At 45.7% G+C, this 17,957-nt stretch overlaps 4 protein-coding genes and 1 long non-coding RNA gene across 11 annotated transcripts; 3 read left to right on the forward strand and 2 right to left on the reverse strand.

Annotated features, from left to right (window-relative positions):
- The first annotated feature begins 2,017 nt into the window (after positions 1 to 2,017).
- On the forward strand, positions 2,018 to 6,944 carry LOC125976980 (synaptophysin-like protein 1). 2 transcript variants are annotated; one of them, XM_049733069.2, is made up of 7 exons: positions 2,018 to 2,095; positions 2,187 to 2,256; positions 2,480 to 2,554; positions 4,366 to 4,487; positions 4,827 to 5,025; positions 5,289 to 5,459; positions 5,780 to 6,944. In XM_049733069.2, the coding sequence occupies exons 2-7, from the start codon at positions 2,242 to 2,244 to the stop codon at positions 5,903 to 5,905; spliced, it is 708 nt and encodes a 235-aa protein (XP_049589026.1). In that variant the 5' UTR covers positions 2,018 to 2,095; positions 2,187 to 2,241; the 3' UTR covers positions 5,906 to 6,944. The 2 variants fall into 2 exon arrangements, with proteins under 2 accessions (XP_049589026.1, XP_068508555.1); XM_068652454.1 differs by having other exon boundaries at positions 2,032 to 2,256.
- On the reverse strand, positions 3,551 to 7,579 carry LOC125976983 (uncharacterized). The gene is made up of 2 exons (XR_007484532.2): positions 7,102 to 7,579; positions 3,551 to 5,477 (listed from the first exon to the last, which is right to left on the reverse strand). It is a non-coding gene; the product is annotated as an uncharacterized lncRNA (long non-coding RNA).
- Positions 7,580 to 7,634: 55 nt separating this feature from the next.
- On the forward strand, positions 7,635 to 11,201 carry si:ch73-267c23.10 (serine incorporator 3). Of its 3 annotated transcripts, none has more exons than XM_049733058.2 (10): positions 7,635 to 7,805; positions 8,725 to 8,844; positions 9,005 to 9,198; positions 9,306 to 9,385; positions 9,467 to 9,604; positions 9,681 to 9,850; positions 10,202 to 10,292; positions 10,387 to 10,591; positions 10,739 to 10,954; positions 11,036 to 11,201. In XM_049733058.2, the coding sequence occupies exons 1-10, from the start codon at positions 7,785 to 7,787 to the stop codon at positions 11,169 to 11,171; spliced, it is 1,371 nt and encodes a 456-aa protein (XP_049589015.1). In that variant the 5' UTR covers positions 7,635 to 7,784; the 3' UTR covers positions 11,172 to 11,201. The 3 variants fall into 3 exon arrangements, with proteins under 3 accessions (XP_049589015.1, XP_049589013.1, XP_049589014.1); XM_049733056.2 differs by lacking the exon at positions 7,635 to 7,805 and adding an exon at positions 8,027 to 8,383; XM_049733057.2 differs by lacking the exon at positions 7,635 to 7,805 and adding an exon at positions 8,027 to 8,362.
- A 790-nt stretch (positions 11,202 to 11,991) lies between these two features.
- tp53rk (TP53 regulating kinase) lies at positions 11,992 to 13,040 on the reverse strand. Its single transcript, XM_049733070.2, has 2 exons — positions 12,779 to 13,040; positions 11,992 to 12,516 (listed from the first exon to the last, which is right to left on the reverse strand). The coding sequence occupies exons 1-2, from the start codon at positions 12,999 to 13,001 to the stop codon at positions 12,032 to 12,034; spliced, it is 708 nt and encodes a 235-aa protein (XP_049589027.1). The 5' UTR covers positions 13,002 to 13,040; the 3' UTR covers positions 11,992 to 12,031.
- A 49-nt stretch (positions 13,041 to 13,089) lies between these two features.
- On the forward strand, positions 13,090 to 17,865 carry slc2a10 (solute carrier family 2 member 10). 4 transcript variants are annotated; one of them, XM_049733060.1, is made up of 7 exons: positions 13,350 to 13,413; positions 14,066 to 14,210; positions 15,310 to 15,433; positions 15,619 to 16,785; positions 16,880 to 17,002; positions 17,077 to 17,212; positions 17,335 to 17,865. In XM_049733060.1, the coding sequence occupies exons 3-7, from the start codon at positions 15,430 to 15,432 to the stop codon at positions 17,426 to 17,428; spliced, it is 1,524 nt and encodes a 507-aa protein (XP_049589017.1). In that variant the 5' UTR covers positions 13,350 to 13,413; positions 14,066 to 14,210; positions 15,310 to 15,429; the 3' UTR covers positions 17,429 to 17,865. The 4 variants fall into 4 exon arrangements, with proteins under 4 accessions (XP_049589016.1, XP_049589017.1, XP_049589018.1 ...); XM_049733061.1 differs by having other exon boundaries at positions 14,066 to 14,127; XM_049733059.2 differs by lacking the exon at positions 13,350 to 13,413 and adding an exon at positions 13,090 to 13,131 and having other exon boundaries at positions 14,066 to 15,433.
- The last annotated feature ends 92 nt before the right edge of the window (positions 17,866 to 17,957 follow it).

A 17,957-nucleotide genomic window follows, 5' to 3' on the forward strand; every position in this document is an offset into this window, starting at 1 on the left:
TAGCTGCTATTTCCAGACCAACAGGACTGCCTGAAAGCACAGATCAGTTCACTGTACAGTCTGGCTTGTAACTAAAAAGATTTTCAACTCGTGTTGCCCACATACACCAAATGTATGTGTAAATAATGTGTTTTTTGTTTGCCTCGTATTTATCTCAAGGAAATCACCTGAAGTGGTTAGAAGTGGACTCTTTTGCAGGTTGATGACAGGGTGCCTTGTTTCAGTATGAAGTCCTGGAGGAACACTTGATCCATAAGATAAAAGGGAAATGGGTTGGGGTGGCTCGTCCAGGGCAGTAATCTCGGTAGACTGCTTAACAACACCGAGGCCGGCTTCAAGTCCTTTTCATTACTTTTTTTTTTTTTTTTTTTTTTTAATTATAAAGATTTTTTTTTATGGTAATAACATGAATTTAAAAAAAAAAAACTAAAAAAAACTTGTAGTTTAGGATGGGCGGGGAATAGGAAAAATGCTTAATCTCTTGTCGCATAAAGGGCAGACTGGAGGATGGCAAAAACAACTCTTCTCAGGCTGGATGGCATTTTGCACACTTGGAAGCCTTAGTGTGATAAAAGAAGGGGGAAATCGATCATTGTTGAAAAGAAAAGAGGTCTTCTGCCAGTGTATTCTCAAAGGAAGGTATGTTTTCCATTTCCAAGGATCACAGCAAAGGACCAAAGGATGGATTTAAACCTACAAAAAAAATCACTCAAAAACACTCCACACGGGGCTGAAGGGGTTAATATTGCACACATTTGAGAGAGAACAGAGGGTACAACATCATAGAAAACTTTTTTTTCACTCTATCCCAACACTTCACAGATTATATTATAAAACCATATCATTCTTATATTTCAGCTAACTCATATCATGGCTACCTTGTGAAATACAGTTGACATGAACTTTTCTTTGGTTTAGCTCCATTTTAAATGACATCCAAAATCATAATCAGGTAACACTTGGCGTGCACAAGTCTCTTTCAATGCTGATTCCATAAAGCCTCTTTGATAACATGCTGTCATATACCGTACAAGTTCTAGTCCAATGACTATTACCACCTGTAAGTATTACTTCTCCACAATTTGATTGCTCCAAATATTTACGCGGCCCTAAGTCCCCGTAATTGACGATTCTTGTCAATGCACGATTCATGCTGATCACTTACCACCACCAGCAAGTTTAACTGATAAATTAGTAACGAAATGGATGTTAATTTAGGACTCTCTCTCTTGTGACGATTTGTAAGCTACATACTGTAGCTAATCGAACATACGGTTACAGTACGACGAGCCTCCCGCAATGCAGTTTAGAAAAGGCGAAGCTACCCCAACGCTAACACCGACAACAATTAACCAAAGGAAGATTCTTACCTAATTGTTTGGTTAAATCCAGATGTTGACTTTAACGGCCAAGATGCGTTTGTTGTGAAAAACAAAAATTTTTTAAAAGTCACGTAAAATCGACGAAACCTGGCTGGCGCTGTTGAAAAGTCACGGCGATTAGTTTGATCAAAACTAACACAATCTAACACACGTTTAACCAGTATTGTTAGTTAGACACTATATCAATAACATAGTGAAGTCAATGTTGGGTTCTTTCAAGTTTAAATAAGGATCGCAGTTGTAAAATAAGGATTTGTTTGTGCCCGGAAACAGAGGCCTACTTAGACAGCTCTGGCCACCCTTGCATGAAATGTAATTATTGAAAATTCTACACCCAACACCCACCATATATTATCAATAAATCAAACTGTGAAATATAGTACAGAGAAACAGCGAAAATTACCAGTTTCCTGTTTAAAAAATCGTTTGTGATTGAAGAACTGTCGTGAGCTCCTCGGCTGCCGCCATCGATCACAGGCAAAATGTCGGCCACGGCGTTTTTTTTCCACCTTTTTTTTCCCTCCTCGTGCATTAAAGAAAAAAAACTTTATTGAAACATTTTCCAAGCGGAAATAGTATTGCTGAATGAACTGTATGATGCGTGCCGAGTTGCCAAAATGGTTTTATTCTGAAAGGTATTGGCCGGATGTTACGTATGTTCCGGTAGTCTCGGGTCTGTCAGCAGCTTGACTTTCCCATCTCGTTGGGCACCCGTACGTCCGTTTTGCAATAGTATCCGTGTTTTTTTAATGCTATTCTTTCGAATTCGTTAACTTTTTCCCCCCCCACCCAACTGTTCTATAGACTTGACAAGTCGAGGATACTCTGACAAACTTTGTATCTGTTGTACATCTCGATTATGGACTCCATTCAGGTAAGTTACGTTGGCTGTGTTCCTCCAGTTTGTCAGCTGTCAGAAGGAAGGTATCTCGAAATGTTTTGGCTAGCAAGGGCAGGGACAATTGGCTTGGAAGTGACACGCAGGTACAGGGAAGTGTTGTTTCTTTTCAGATCTGCCTTCTTTTGTCCGATCGGCAACGTTACTCATAGATGTGCTTATTTGTTGGTCATTTGACTAACTTGTCAAATGTCCACAGACTACGGTGTCTGGCTTTTCTCTGGACCTGGGACCACTGAAAGAGCCGCTTGGATTCCTTCGTGTGCTCGAATGGGTACGTAAATACTAAGTGTTTCAGATTTCTTCCAACTTTGCAGATTCCTATTTCCACAGTATTCATTCTTGACTGTTGAGGTGCTAATGCATTAACACCAGCCCATAACTAGACATACATATTCGACAAACCTGCACAAATAAAGCAGCTGCATGTGTTTCCCAGGAGCCAGAGTAACTTTGTTGACTCTGACTATCCACCGTTGATAAGTATTGAGTGTCGTGAGTCATCTCAACTCAACGGATTGTGTAGTAAAAAAAGGAAATCATTTGAGGAATGCCCCGGCCGCCCGTTTGACTGCTAATAATGGAAGCGTATTACGTTTCTGATGCAGATGACTGTGCTGGTGTCTTTGCTACAGTAGTACTTATTGCTACAGTAGTACTTAGTGTGTGTGAGCGGTATTTGGTGCTGCAGCCAGAACCTGATTCTTAAACTGGAATTATTCAGCAGATCTTTTCAAAGCCACGAGCACAAATCTATCTGCATATTTCAATACATGATTCTTAACTTTAAGCAATATCACTATTGTATCGTTTCTCTCGTCCATACGCAGGCTCAAACTTCACCAAATTTGATTTGTTTCACAACTTACTGGAGAAAATAAATATACTATGTTTACATGCACTTCCATTCTTATTGGATCATTGAGCACATTGCAGAGGGTGGAGCTGCAGAACAGCTGCACGTCAGTTCAAGTTGCAGAGAGAGCTTCTTTGAGAAAGCGGCTGCAGGGGCAGTACGGGGGTGGCCGGCTCCTCACGTAATAACGTCACAGAGTGACGACCCGGGCCGGTCGTTTTTGGCCTGGCTGGTGCTTGGAGAACAGGAATGAGCAGGGATGCTTTAAGAAGGCCGAATGGAGAAAAACACCACTCTGGGGCTGAATTAATTAACATTTAAATATGGCTTGAAGCTCAAAATAGTTGATTTAGCATCATATGGTTTGTTGTGTTTTTTTAACTTGGTCACTTTACATGCACAAGTTACAAATTGTCAGTTTCAGCTGTTTTATTGATTAAAAAAAACCCCACACACTTAAAAAATGCAGTTTGTCAGTCATCATCAAATTTGTGTTGACTTTTGTTTCAAATGAAAGGGAAGTCAGTTATCGACATAAGTTTTAGTGGAGCCAATTCCTTTGCTGCGTCCTCCCTTGCTCCATCAAATAGCCAATTATAGCAGCACATATGGCTATCCCTGACTGACTCCTCGGCACTTGGCAGGCAGGCAGGCAGGCAGGCAGGCAGGCAGGCCGGGTGCAACAGACACGCTGACGGAATCCCTGCCCTGGCTACCAGCTTTATTTAGGCTTCAGTTAGTCTGGCTAAGGTGGGTCAAACAAGGCCGGGATGAAAGCTGAGAAATCCATTGCAGTTCCAGAGATAGTTGAGAGCCATTCTTGAAAGTCCACGCCAAGCAGGAAACTCAAACGATCAACTGGGTTGCTTTCCTTACTTGCTGCTGCTGCTGCTGCCGTCAGCAGAGTTGAAGATAGACATACCGGAGCTTGCTTGCTGACTTGCATTGTTGGATGGAAAAGAAAAGCACTGTTACGTAAAAGCCATTCAAAGAGGCAGCCATGGGCTCGCCTGTCTGAAGACGATCCATGTCTTTGTTATTGTTGTCCTAATCTGATGCCATGATTCGACACCACTAAAAACCCCTTTGCATTTTTGAAACCTTGGTGCCAGTGTCATCTTGTCAAATACCTGTATTGGCTTTTTGGCTAGCAAGATGAGTCCAATTCTCTGAATACAGATTGTCTGACAATTGCATTTCAATTTCTTCTTTCCCCATTTCCCTTTCAGGTTTTTACCATTTTTGCCTTTGCCACAACCGGAGGTTACTCTGGGACGTCTCACTTCACAGTCAAATGCGTTGAATCCGGGGAACCCGTCAATGTCAAACCTGTTTTTGGATACCCCTTCAGGTAGCGTCAAGCAATATACGCCCATTTCAGGCCTTCATACGTAAAGCGTTTGGGTGAATTTGGAATGGGTCAAGTCGAGGCCCGGCGGGGGGCAGATCCGGTTCACGGCATCAGGCCGGCGGTGAAAGCCAATGTTGTGGCCAAAATTGCAAATGGTCTTCACTTTGAAAAATCATTTTGCATGTGTCTGCAACTTCTCCAATCTATTTAAACGTTATGTTTCTATACCTTGTTCTTGCTCTCCTGGATCAACAAGTGAGCCAGGTGAGGATTTGCTATTTGACCAGTACGGACGGCATTGTGATGAATTGAGAGTCGAGTGTTGTTTTGTCTCTGTAGGTTGTCAGCATACCCCTACGAGATGCCTTCGTGCGATGGCTCTCCTGCAAATCGCACCTTCCTCCAGGGAGACTTTTCCTCCTCTGCCGAGTTCTTTGTGTGCGTGGGTGTGTTTGGTTTCCTCTACTGCACTGCCACGTTGGTTCTCTACTTGGGTTACCAGCACGTCTATCGTCAGACCACCCGCGCCCCCTTCATAGTGAGTGCATTCATTTCCGTGTTCAGAAGGGCGATTGAAATAAAAATCATTCCCGGACCTTCATTTCAAAACATTTGACCCGTCATTTCAAACGGCGACATCTCTTAAAAGATACGTCGTCGAGTGAGTGAGAGAGAGAGAGAGAGAGAGAGAGAGAGAGAGAGAGAGAGAGAGAGAGAGAGAGAGAGAGAGAGAGAGAGAGAGAGAGAGAGAGAGAGGGAAGACTCAAGACTCCAACGCTGCTTGTGTTTGCTCTCTCCAAGGATCTGGTGGTGACCGCTGCCTTCGCCTTTCTGTGGCTCGTGTCCTCTTCGGCCTGGGGCAAAGGTCTGACCGATGTGAAATGGGCCACAAACCCAGAGCACTTGGTGGAGAATTGTACACACTGCCACCCGGGAGAATTTCCCTCCATGGGACGCCTTAATGCCTCAGTGGTAAGTTGGTTAGTTTGCCTTTAACAAAAAAGAATCATTGTCTCAAAGATGCAGATCATGTCAATGGACTGCTAACATAAACTTTTAGAGTTGCCTTAAGGCCACACTTCTAGCAAGAAGTGTCAAAGTGTGTTTTTTTTTTGTTTTGTTTTGCTTTGTTTTGGGGAACATGAATCATGTTTTGTGTTGTATAGAGTGCCATCTAGTGGTCAAACTCTTGCATCAAACTACCTATTTGTTTCTCCATTCAGAGATGCATTATTTGATCATTTCTACTGGCTGTTCATTTTCCCATCTATTCTCTTGTCTTTTTTTGCCAGATTTTTGGCTTTTTGAATCTGATCCTTTGGGCAGGAAACTGTTGGTTCATTTACAAGGAGACTTCATTTCACAAGGATCCCAGCCCACCGAGCAACATGGAAGAAGGAGGGGCCCCTGGGCCTTAAGTCACATGTTTGATCTACTAAAACAAGGCAATGCCCCTCAGTTTCATTTCGGCATTTTTATCCCAAGAATGTTTTTTTGTTTTTGTTTTTGAAGAGACCTTTTCTCTTTCCTCACACTGCAGCTATATTCTAAACAGTTTGCCATTTCTACCTGGTGTTTCTGAAACAGCAGGGCCTATTGGCTTCAAGATGACCTTCCTTGATGTTTTGCCTTCATGACAAAATGATCAAGGTGAAATGTTAAGGGTGTTTAATTAGCCAAAATATCTGTATTTGTGCGATGATATCAATGAAAGAATGTTTTTATGCATTCAAATCCAAAAAGTGCCTAATAACCAAACCAGGATTCAAGCACTCCCAAAAAATGATGATTGTATTAATCATATTATGAAACATGGATGTATGTAGAAACTCAACTATATTTCATGTTTTCTTGTCCAGAACATCTTAGCAAAAGCCATGACAACAAATAATGGCATGTAGTATCATTTCAAGTTACTGTGCAGATTCCAAAGCCAAAACGGTAATAATGCTTTGTCCTAAAGAGTGACGTTTCTTTTTCACCAGAAAACAGTTACCACACTGGCTGTATATTAAAACTACTGACAGAATACATCTTGAATTTCTGAAATGCTTTGGGAGCTGCTCATCGTTACTTGTGCCCGCCGCCCGCCTGCCCGCCTGCCCGCCTGCCCGCCGCCCGCCTGCCCGCCTGCCCGCCTGCCTGCCTGCCTGCCTGCCGCCCCCATGTTTACACCCAAAGCTGCAGTGGAATATTTGAGTGCGACACGCTGCCAATCACTCGTTGCAATGTTTTGAGGTGCTTTTCTGTTTGCGTTTTCCCATTGGAAAAGGTTGTTTGTGTACTGTGCTTTGCCACTACCTACTATCTGTTTGCTTGCGAGTGAAATGCGGCCGTTTAGCGCGTGGCATCCTGCTGATTCCCGCATTGACTTCAAGCAATCGTCTAATATGTGAACTCTGTCAACTTGAGTGCCTTATTACAAGGGTCTATCAAATAAATTCAGATATTGGGTAATTGCCTTTTTCTTTGACATACAAAGGATTGTGTAACAGCTTTAATTGTCTTGATTCGAAATGAAATGATGACATTTTGCTAAGATGTTTGTTTGCTTTTGTTTTGACTGTACTTGGTAATGTAGTATTCAAGATGCTCATTTAATACTTTTACCCACCGTGGAGTAAGATGTAGCAATGACTGATTGAGAGGAGTCTGATGGTTCATTCAAGTTGGAGTTCCATTAGTGTTTGATTGACGCTTATGTGAAAGCACGGTCCAGACAAGACAACACCAGTTCACTTTCAATAATTCTCCTTACAAGGTGGATGGATCCAGCGCTCCTTCCTCGGTGTTAGCGCTTGAAAGCTTCACAACTTGATTCATTAGCATATTTGTCTCGTTTCGTTGTTGCAGCCCCGCGATGAATGTTGTTGTTGTTGTTGTTGTTGTTGTTTTTCTTCTCTCTCTCTCGCTCTCTTTCTCCATTTACCCATGCGTTCAAATGAAGACATTTGAAACTAACACTAAGCCTCCAGTGTGCTGAGCGTGCGAGCGAGCAGCTTGGGGAAAACCAATCCAAGTGAACACGTTAAGACGAAGCAAGGTCACCGAGTAATAAAGAAATGTGATGAGCATAAAAACGACGTCAAAACAACTGGACGTCAATTGGTCCGGGGGCAGCTCTTTCAAGTCGGCCAATCGGTGACGTCACCTGTTTGTGACGTTGTCGCCTTTACAGTCTGACAGCCAGCAGGGAGAAAGAAACACTTGCGGTCTCTCCAGGCGCGCAAGGAGGGGGGCTTTCGATTTCTTGCTTTATTTTTATGCTCAACACCGACAGACTGAGAGCTGACAGTCATGGGAGCTTCTCTTAGCTTGGTAAGTAACAATACGTACTGGATCGATTCACATGACAAATCGTAGTCATTCGAAATACTTTGCAACAGTGCGTCTTTGACAGCAACAGGTAGCCAGCCAGCCAGCCGGCCGGCCGGCCAAATGCTGCCGCGCATTTCCCTCCCAACACATTCCCCAAAGAAGATGCGTAATATGCGCAAAGAACAAAAAGTGAATGCGTTTGAAATGGCCGCTTCAGCCTTGAGCGAGCTCCGAAAAGGTGCCATTCATCTACTTACGCGTGATTAAATGGCTTAAGTGTGCCGCTTTGTTGTCTTTGCATAAGCAGGCTACGCCAAGCTTAGCTGGAACAAAATGAATGGAGGAGTCCCCAAATAGCCGGCCGGCTATGAAGACTGTTCGTGTCCTGCTCAGCAATCTATGTCATGTGTAAAGAGGGCAAATTGGGTTTCATCTCCCTGCCCTCCCCTCCCCTCCCCTCCCTTCCTTCTGCGACAATTAAGGCAGCATTCGGTCGCTCGGTCTCCTTGCCTTTCTGGATGTTTCTTTTTAATGACTGTTGGACTGGAACAACACAAGCAAGTATCAACCTGACTGATGTATGCTGATGAACTCAGCGAGTGATTTTCTGCCTTCTTGTTAGCTAAATGGAACACAGTGACTATGGCGTAACCTCTTGACAGCTAATCTGACCCTGTCTGGCTGGCCGGCCCGACGGCTATTTCGGAACTTCTGGAGCATCTCACTTGTTGTTTAGGATTTCACCCTGCTAAATGAATCAATTGTCCCGTTTCACTGTACACTGACTGACAGAATGCTCGCTGCTCGTGTGTGGTCCAAGTCCCGACCGACTGCTTTCTTGGAATGTGTATTTGAACAATGATTTCTCGAAAACCTTTGCTCTGCTTATTTACTAACAGTCCACCACCGTCTCCTCTAGACACAATGCTTGTGTAGGAATTCCATCGTGACCAGAATTATTTACGCTTGGATCCTGTTGCTGGGGACCGTCGTGTCCTGCATCATGCTGTCACCAGGGGCCGAGAAGCTTCTTAGACGAGTAAGCGTTAGCCCACAAAAGCCAGCCAGACATGACCATCCTTGGTCCCCGCCGTGTTTTGTTTTGTTTTGTTTTGTTCTGTTTTGTCAACGCAGCACACCTACCTAAACGTGCATGGAGCGCTTCAGATGCTTTCCGTTTTGTACTTTGATTTGTTCAGATCCCAGGCTTCTGTGCAGATGGGGCGGGCTCTCCTCTGCCTGGCATCCAAGCTGATTTCAACTGTGACAATTTTTTGGGGTACAAGGCAGTCTACCGTGTCTGCTTTGGAATGAGTATGTGGTTCATTTGGTTTTCCATTCTTTTCGTTAACGTCAAGAACACCAGAGACCCGCGCGCTGCCGTCCACAATGGGTGAGTCAAATTGTGCTCCAAGAAGCTCCTCCTCCTCCTCCTCTTCCTACTACTACTACTCCTGTTACGCCATGAACTTTTTTTTTGTTTGGTCTTCCTCCTGGCAGATTTTGGTTCTTTAAGATTCTTGGCCTGATCCTAGTTATGGCCGGTTCCCTTTACATTCCAGATGGTAAATTTACGTACGGTAAGCTCCGAATCCGTAAATCATAACAATCGATGTCTTTTTGGGTATGTGTTTTTAAAAGGCTTGCCTTTGCTGTTTTAGCTTGGTTTATTGTGGGCTCTGGTGGTGGATTCTTCTTCATTGTGATCCAGGTGGTGCTGCTGGTTGACTTTGCCCACTCCTGGAATGAGTCCTGGATGGACAAAATGGAGAAAAGCAACTCCAAAGTTTGGTATGCGGGTGAGTGATTTGTCTCACCGTCAATACCCCCAAACCCACCGCAATAAGGAAGGAGTCCTCCTTGCCTCTTTTCCAGCTTTGGTGTTGGTCACCATCCTAAACTACCTTCTGTCATTCATTGGCGTTGTCCTCTTCTACATCTTCTACACGAAACCCGATGGCTGCGCCATCAACAAGTTCTTCATTACCTTCAACATGTTGCTCTGCTTTGGGGCCTCTGTCATCTCTGTGCTGCGGAAAGTACAGGTACAACGAGGACATTTGCATGGCTTTTTTTCTCCTCGTTAGAAAAGAAGAAGACGAAAAAAGACATTTTCATTTCTTGAGCCAAATTTAGGTGCAACGAGGACATTTGCGTGGCTTTTTTTCTCCTCGTTAGAAAAGAAAAAGACGAAAAGAGCCAAATTTAGTGTCGTGTGCGTATATACGTATACTCATTTAGACTCCACATGAATGCGTTCCAATCTGATCTTGCTGCTGTGCTTACTGATTTTTCGATTGCTAAATTGCTTGTCATTTGAGTCTTAATGTGTGAAATGTCCTAATTGGTCGTTTTAGTCTCTGGAAAATATGTTTTGCTTTGCTTTGCTTTGCAAGGAGTATCAGCCTCACTCTGGTCTTCTCCAGTCCTCCATCATCACCATGTACACCGTCTTTCTAACCTGGTCTGCCATGAGCAACGAACCAGGTAAGCAAGCTTAAGTAAGCAATGTGCTGTTTCTTCGACTCATGATGTTCCCAACCTAAAGAAAGACTTTTGCTTGCTTGTTTGTTCCCCCCAGACCAGTCATGTAACCCAAGCCTGATCAGTATCGTTCAACAGATAACAGCGCCCACAATGGCTTCTCTCCAGATTGAAAACACCACTGCCGTGGTGGTGATTGATGACACGGAGGAACCCGTCCCCTCAACGCCTTACCTCCAGTGGTGGGATGCGCAGAGCATTGTGGGACTGGCTTTATTTGTCTTATGCATCATCTACTCCAGGTACACTGCCAAAATGAGCCTCATTTGATCTTTGTACATCCAAACAATTCACTTCTTTTAGCTCGTCAGATGAATGCAAAGACATTCAAGAACGGACGAGAAGTCAAGTAAAGTAGCGTGATTTTGCGTTCTGTATTCTCGCCCCAGCCTTCGCTCATCCAGCGCCAGCCAGATGAGCAAACTGACCATGGTCTCCAAAGACTCGGACATCCTGGCCGAGCGTGGCAGTCAGGAATCGTTGGAGAAGGGGAGAGAGACGGAGGACAGCGAACAAGACCTGGTCCAGTACAGCTATTCCTTTTTTCATTTCATGCTCTTCCTTGCGTCGCTTTACATCATGATGACCCTCACAAACTGGTACAGGTGAGTCCCAACTGCGTCGATTCGGTCATTGGCATGACAAAATCATGTCTCAGGCTCTCACCCTTTTTCCCTCCTACCTAGTCCAAACGCAGACTACACAGTCACCAGAAAGTGGCCAACAGTGTGGGTGAAGATCATCTCCAGCTGGTTGTGTTTGGCCCTATATGCCTGGACCTTGGTGGCCCCCATAATCCTCAGCAACAGAGACTTTGAGTGATTTCCAGAGTGGACCTTCCTTCACGGGAGGGGGGGGGGCAAGGGGGGGAGGGAAGGAAGGAAGGCAGGAAGGAAGGAAGGAAGGAAGGAAGGAAGGAAGGAAGGAAGGAAGGAAGGAAGGAAGGAAGGAAGGAAGGAAGGAAGAAAGGAAGGAAGGAAGGAAGGGACCGCTGCGCTGCGCTGCTTTGTTGTGAATTTTCCTTGAAATGGATACTCATTTACATGTGAATCCAATGGAAGTTGGAGATGAGCTCCTTTGCTCTCCACTTTTTCCAAGGCATAATTTATGAATATTGTCACCTTTATGTCACATTCCCCTTTGATTAGTCTCTCTCTCTAATGCCTTAAGACTTATTTGTATATAATAAAATCCTTTGTACATATTAAAGACAATTGTGGTTCATGACATCAGATGTTGCCAAATATTTGATCAAACTTTGACTGAATGGATTTTGAAATGTGTTTAAGGTAAAAATGTATAAGGGTCAAGGCGTGATTAGGAAGTCTTTTCGGTCGAGACATACGCATAGTTTGAAGTCCAGAACAAGAACTCATGTTTGCTGTTAGTCGCAACTAATGTTGTTTTTCGCGGCCTGTCTACACGTAGCTGGGGCGTTTGCAAACGGGCCATATTTTTCAGAAGTGTGCCCTGTCATCCATACGTCCCGGGAGGGAGACTTTTGACATTCAAAACGAAGGTTTGTGAAAAGCGGTGCCGCAGTGGAGAGCTGCCAATATTGCCGTTTGGCTGGTAACAGGAGATTTAGGTCATCGCTCTGCAACATGCGCGCCGGTCACATCCAATAAAGGGATGAGCAAAATGTATGGGCTTTTTTTATTCAAATATTTGGCTTAAGCCTTTCATCCCACCATAGACCTCTTTCTCCCCCTCAAACGAACTTCATCAAGCTTTTTAATGACTGCTTGCGATTTTTTGGATGAGGCTGCATAGCTCTGGAGTAGCGTCTCAAACAAGGCCTCTGTGTTGGGATGAGTACTGAGGAAAGCTTTCTCCAGCACATACAAATCGACCCCCTTATCCTCCGGCAGCGCGGAGATGTAACTCAAACCAAAGTCGATGAGGACCAGATGGGACCGGCCGTTCTCCGGTGGACAACTCAGCAGCACGTTGGAGGTGGTAAGGTCACCGTGGATGACGTCTTGGTCGTGCATTTTGGCCAAGATGTGACCCATCCTCTTAGCCAGATGCTCCAGTTCAGAACAGGAGGAAGCGGACAGCTGAGCGGAAACAATGTGGTCACGCACTGTCGTCGAAGCCACAATTTCCTCCATGAAAATGCAGTGGGAGGTGTAGTCCACGAAGTACACGACGGGAGCCGATATGCCTACAAGCAGAGCATTTCAAGGAGAATTAATGGTCGACAAGTTGGCAGGAAAGATGAAACATGCATGCTTTTTATTGTTGTGTTGAAAACCAAAGGGTGTGCTTCAGTTAAATTGGAGGCTTCCCTCAATCGATGGGAGCAGGTTGCCACAAAGTCTTCAGTGACTTTGCTCATTGAGGCGGCGGCGGCGGCGGGGTCGGCGGCGGCAGCGGGGGCGGCGGCGCCCTGTGCCCTGTGCCCTGTGTCCTGCGCCTGTACTTGCCTGCTCTACGGCAGCGAAGAATCGAACGAACCTCTTGCACCGTTCGACGGTGTGTCAGTTTTTCGTCCAACACCGCGTGCCTGTAACGTTTCGAGAAGCGTTCTTTCACGATAGTCGGCTTCCCGAGAAACACAGCCCGGTATACTCGCGCTTCAGCGCCTTGCTTTAATAGCTCTGCAGTAGTGAGAAAGTCGGGCAGCAGCATGCTGCTTTGACTTGACATCTTTTTTCCGGCTTTGCTTCTTCGGGGGGTTTAAATTGCCTTTCTAGTGTATTACCGCCACCTACAGGACGACTAAGTCCACTACGAGTTCATCAGTCTCTTAGACGGACGGACGGACGGACGGATGGATGTACGTTTATTCCTTTTTATTTTACACTGAGTGACACATTCTTACGTTTTATAGTATGCTGGTCATTCCATTTTTTCCACATGTAAATCTTAATAGTTTATAGGATATCCTGTCATAGTCTATAGCACATGCAAAAGCTGCAAAGGCAAAGAGCAAACAGGTGATACGAACGAGAGTCTAAAAACGAGTTCATCACCTCCGTCATATTTACTTTCCAGCTCATAGTTGTCATACCGGACGGGGCACTTTTACTAATCAAAAGCCAAGGGAATACATCATGAGGTAGGGAAAGGTCAAATGTTGATTATTGTTATTATTATTATTATTATTATTATTATTATTATTATTATTATTATTATTATTATTATTATTATTATTATTATTATTATTATTATTTCTGTCTACAATGTCCTGATGGGGGCACCAGTTGCCACTCGGCGGTGGTATTTCAAAACAAAGTTAAAAATGTGTTGGACGTTTTCAGTCGATGAAATTGCAGCCTGGTTTCTTCTGGGGTAGGGTAAAGGCAAAAGGTAGCATTGGTGGGGATAGGAAAGGCTCTCCACAAACCAAATGAAATGGAGCTCGTTGATCAGAGCCTGGTTTGAAGCGGGCGTGATAGCGAGTAAACTTGGCACAACCCACTGCGAGGACAAATAAGTTCATCTTCAACGCTTTGGGAAGGGAAACCAGACAGCTTTCCAAACACATTTGGGATCGACATACGCTGCGCTGCGCTGCGCGTGACAGTAGCAGGAGTAACGTCACTCACTTTTCCTGACTTCTCTCTCTCTCTCTTTCTCTCTCTCTTTCTCTCTCTCTCTCTCTCTCTCTCTCTCTCTCTCTCTCTCTCTCTCTCTCTCTCTCTCTCTCTCTCTCTCTCTCTCTCTCTCTCTCTCTCTCTCTCTCGATCTCCAACTTTACGTATGTGCAGGCATCTGCCACGTAGCGTCAACTTTTCTGGAGCAGCAGCAGCAGCAGCAGCAGCAAACTCTTGTAAGTTGTTCTGCATCTGCCACGTAGCGTCAACTTTTCTAGAACAGCAGCAGCAGCAGCAGCAGCAGCAGCGGCAAACTCCTGTGAGTTGTTCTGCTCCCACCACGATCTATGTGAGGACCCCAGTGTCCATTAGCGTACACGAGTTCGTTTCACTTCACTTCTCGCTGCAGTGCATGGCATGCGCGCTCGTGTGTTTAGTGTCTTTTTGTGTGTGTGTGTGTGTGTGTGTGTGTGTGTGTGTGTGTGTGTGTGTGTGTGTGTGTGTGTGTGTGTGTGTGTGTGTGTGTGTGTGTGTGTGTGTCTGTTTTCGACGAGGATGTTTATGCCTTGGCAAAATAATTCCATCCACCTCGAGCCAAGAGAAGAACCAATCCGGTCGCTCATTTAATAACTCATTTTAAGCATCATGTGCTTTGGGCGTGTTCATCAATCAAATCCTTGCGAGACGGATACAATCAAGCTGCCTGCCAAATTGTCCACTGGTTGTTCGACTGTGTGTGCGACTGTGTGTGCCCTGCGACTGGCTGGCAACTGGTTTTCTTTGCATAATCATTCCATCGGTCCAACTATTTACCTTTTGAGTGATTGCTGTGAACAAGTTAATGGAACGAACAAACATGTCCCCGCACCTTGTATGAGACAAAGACACTGTCAAATACGTGCAGTTGTGCAAAATGTTTTCACGATATAAAAAAAAAAAAAAGATATATCTTGGCGGTCCTACCGCCTCAAGGCATGTGATTTTCACATGTAGACCACTATCAGGTCGTGTAAACCCAAGGACTTGTTTGATTTGAGTCTGCGGATTGATTGAAAAGCAAGCGAGCGAGCAAGCAAACAAGCTGAGTGTCCCTGGATCTGCCTTGCATTTTGTTGTGCATATCTCAAAAGGACCCAGAAATTAAATCACAGCAATCAACAAGGGCGTTGTCATGGTGACACTTGAGCGCCACAGTCACACACTCACTGACTCACTGACTCACTCACTGACTCACTCACTGACTCACTGACTGACTGACTGACTGACTCACTCACTCACTCACTCACTCACTCACTCACTCACTCACTCACTCACTCACTCACTCACTGACTCACTGACTCACTCACTCACTCACTCACTCACTCACTCACTCACTCACTCACTCACTCACTCACTCACTCACTCACTCACGTGAGCAGGATTCCGGGCCAGCCAGCAGCGGCGATGATTTCCTAAGGCGGAACTTCATTTGTTTGAGCGAAATGTTGCTTCGGACCTAAGAAGCGACATGGCTGAAGAGCACTTCTAACGGGACAACCATGGGTAAGCAATGTCTCTTTCCGTTTGAAAGCACTAGCTGCACATTGATGTGAACAGATTGCTGCAAACAGACGCTTGAATGATTACGAGTCACCTGATCATCGCTTGCTAACAACAATCCCCTTTCTAATATTGTTGTCGTTGTCACGTGTCTGGTTTGTGCATCATCGTCATCATCATCATCCTAGGTGGCTCGGCCCTCCTGTTTGCCAGCGCCTCGTCCACGCTGGGAGGCCTGGTTTTCGGTTACCAATTGGCCGTCATCTCCGGCGCTCTGCTCCAACTCAAGAGCCAGTTTGGACTCAGCTGCATTCAGCAAGAGCTGCTGGTCAGCTCCTTGTTGGTCGGAGCCCTGCTGGCCTCCCTGCTGGGAGGAAGCTTGATCGACCGTTACGGCTGCAGGAACTCCATCCTGCTCAGCATCGTCCTCATGCTGACGGGTACTTTGCTGCTACTGGTCAGCTCCTACCAAAGCCTTTTGTTGGGTCGCTTGACGGTGGGCTTTGCCATGTGCCAGTCCTCCATGTCCTGCTGCATCTTTGTGTCGGAGATGGTGAGCCCCGAGCGGAGGGGCCTTTTGGTGACGCTGTACGAAGCCGGCATTACCGCGGGCGTCCTCTTGGCCTACACCGTCAACTACCTTTTGGTTCATTCCCAAAGCGGCTGGAGGTGGATGTTTGCCTTAGCCGCGGTGCCCACCTTGATTCAACTCGTCTCCGTACGCGCCCTTCCGTCGGCAGCGTCCCTTCCTTCCCAAACGGCTGGAGACGACGCTTGCTCAAACGGCGAGAAGGCGCAGCGGTGCGGCATCTCGTACCTTTTCCGGCGCCGAGACAACATGCGGACCCGCACGGCGCTAGGGCTGGGACTTGTGCTTTTTCAGCAGTTGACGGGCCAGCCAAACGTCCTCTTTTACGCCTCGACCATATTTCACTCTGCAGGATTTCACAGCGACGATTCTGCCGTGCTGGCGACGGTCGGTATCGGGATAGTCAAAGTGGCGGCCACGCTGGTCTCCGTGGCGTATTCCGACAAATGGGGCCGGAGGCCTTTGCTGATCGGCGGATGCTGCGTCATGGCCTTTTGCCTGATCTGCGTCGGACTGCTCGGCGGACATTCGCTAAAGCCGGCGCCGGCGGCGAGGCCTTGCGCTCGGGGGCATTCCGTCGGCAACAGCACCGGTCCCCTTCTTCATCTGCCGGCTGGAAATGACACAGCGCTTGTCGGTGCTCGGCTTCCGGAAAAGCAAACGGAAAGAGCCGCTTCTCGCAGCGTTGGGGATGACGTTTTCAACTGGATCATTGTGGTGTGCATGATGGCGGCAGTCAGCGCATACTCCGTTGGATTTGGACCCAGTTTGTATCTGGCTGCAGCGATATATGTAGTATCTCAAGCGTAGTTTTGTGATCCAAATGCTAAATCCTCTTTCCGGTACTATGTTTGCTCCAGTGACCTGGCTCCTCCTCAGCGAGATATTTCCCGCGGCCGTGAGAGGGCGAGCCTTCGCGTTCACCAGCTGCTTCAACTGGAGCGCCCACCTTTTGGTGGCTTTCACCTTCCTGGACCTTTTCAGTAAGCTCCCATGATCCCTGTATTGGTCCAATCCATCTGCAACGTGCCTTGTTGCCTTTTGTGGATATGGTCAGATGCGTTGGGTCTATCCGGAACCTTTCTTATGTACGGGATGATGTCAGCGGTGGCCGCGCTTTTCTTCTACTTCATGCTACCGGAGACCAAAGGCAAGACGCTGGAGGAGATCGACAGGGAGCTGCGCTTAAACAGGTGCTTTGCTCAATCGCCATCTATCTATCTATCTATCTATCTATCTATCTATCTATCTATCTATCTATCTGTGTGGCAGCCAGGAGCAATATTGAGCTCGCCGGGCTTGTGTTTTGGCCTAGATTTCACCACCACCACCACCGCAGTGTGGACTGCTGTGACCTCGTCAGACAAAGAACTTCCCTGTCCGACTACCAAAGAGTTGTCTGTCAATGAAGCGGTCGAACCAGCAGCTTTTCACAATGTTGTCGTGGCATTCTTTCTGGTGTCACACTGGAAACGTGTCACATACTACTTCCAATCTGCTCTGCCACTACTGTGAACAGCAAGAAGCTTTTCTTTGACTGGAGAGGGATGATTTGAAATGAGGGTGCGTGCTAATGGCATGGTGATTGCTTCTTCTATTTGCTCTTACCTTTTTTCCTACTGTGTCAATGTCAATTCAGGAAACACACCATTTATGTATATTGAAATGAATTTGTGTCAAGGTTATTGCTAATGGATTAGAGAAAAACATCACGTATTTGACTATTTTCACTACATTGTTAGGATGTCAAATTGGATTACTGTATGCATGATTGTCCTTTATTGTACTTATTTCCTATTTTTTGGAAAACACCTTTCAAATAAAGTTGCTACCTACGCATTAACAATTTGACGTGCATAATCTCCAACGTGAAAAAAGCACAGTCTACTTGATAAATAACTGTTTATTTACACAAATATTTGCAAATACTAGTCTTCT

The sequence above is a fragment of the Syngnathus scovelli genome, chromosome 11 (genome assembly GCF_024217435.2).
Source record: "Syngnathus scovelli strain Florida chromosome 11, RoL_Ssco_1.2, whole genome shotgun sequence".
In the NCBI taxonomy this organism is placed as follows: Eukaryota; Metazoa; Chordata; class Actinopteri; order Syngnathiformes; family Syngnathidae; genus Syngnathus; species Syngnathus scovelli.

What these genes read in the sequence shown, in the direction of transcription:
- si:ch73-267c23.10 (XM_049733056.2), top strand. Translation starts at nt 8,210, where the DNA reads ATGTGTAAAGAGGGCAAATTGGGTTTCATCTCCCTGCCCTCCCCTCCC. An exon ending in CCGAGAAGCTTCTTAGACGA is followed by an intron (nt 8,845 to 9,004) that starts GTAAGCGTTAGC and finishes TGATTTGTTCAG; the next exon opens with ATCCCAGGCTTCTGTGCAGA. An exon ending in CTGTGCTGCGGAAAGTACAG is followed by an intron (nt 9,851 to 10,201) that starts GTACAACGAGGA and finishes TTGCTTTGCAAG; the next exon opens with GAGTATCAGCCTCACTCTGG.
- tp53rk (XM_049733070.2), bottom strand. Translation starts at nt 13,001, where the DNA reads ATGTCAAGTCAAAGCAGCATGCTGCTGCCCGACTTTCTCACTACTGCA. An exon ending in TCTTCGCTGCCGTAGAGCAG is followed by an intron (nt 12,517 to 12,778) that starts GCAAGTACAGGC and finishes CTCTGCTTGTAG; the next exon opens with GCATATCGGCTCCCGTCGTG.
- LOC125976980 (XM_049733069.2), top strand. An exon ending in TCCTTCGTGTGCTCGAATGG is followed by an intron (nt 2,555 to 4,365) that starts GTACGTAAATAC and finishes TTTCCCTTTCAG; the next exon opens with GTTTTTACCATTTTTGCCTT. An exon ending in GACGCCTTAATGCCTCAGTG is followed by an intron (nt 5,460 to 5,779) that starts GTAAGTTGGTTA and finishes TTTTTTTGCCAG; the next exon opens with ATTTTTGGCTTTTTGAATCT.
- slc2a10 (XM_049733059.2), top strand. An exon ending in CACCTTCCTGGACCTTTTCA is followed by an intron (nt 17,003 to 17,076) that starts GTAAGCTCCCAT and finishes GGATATGGTCAG; the next exon opens with ATGCGTTGGGTCTATCCGGA. An exon ending in AGGGAGCTGCGCTTAAACAG is followed by an intron (nt 17,213 to 17,334) that starts GTGCTTTGCTCA and finishes GTTTTGGCCTAG; the next exon opens with ATTTCACCACCACCACCACC.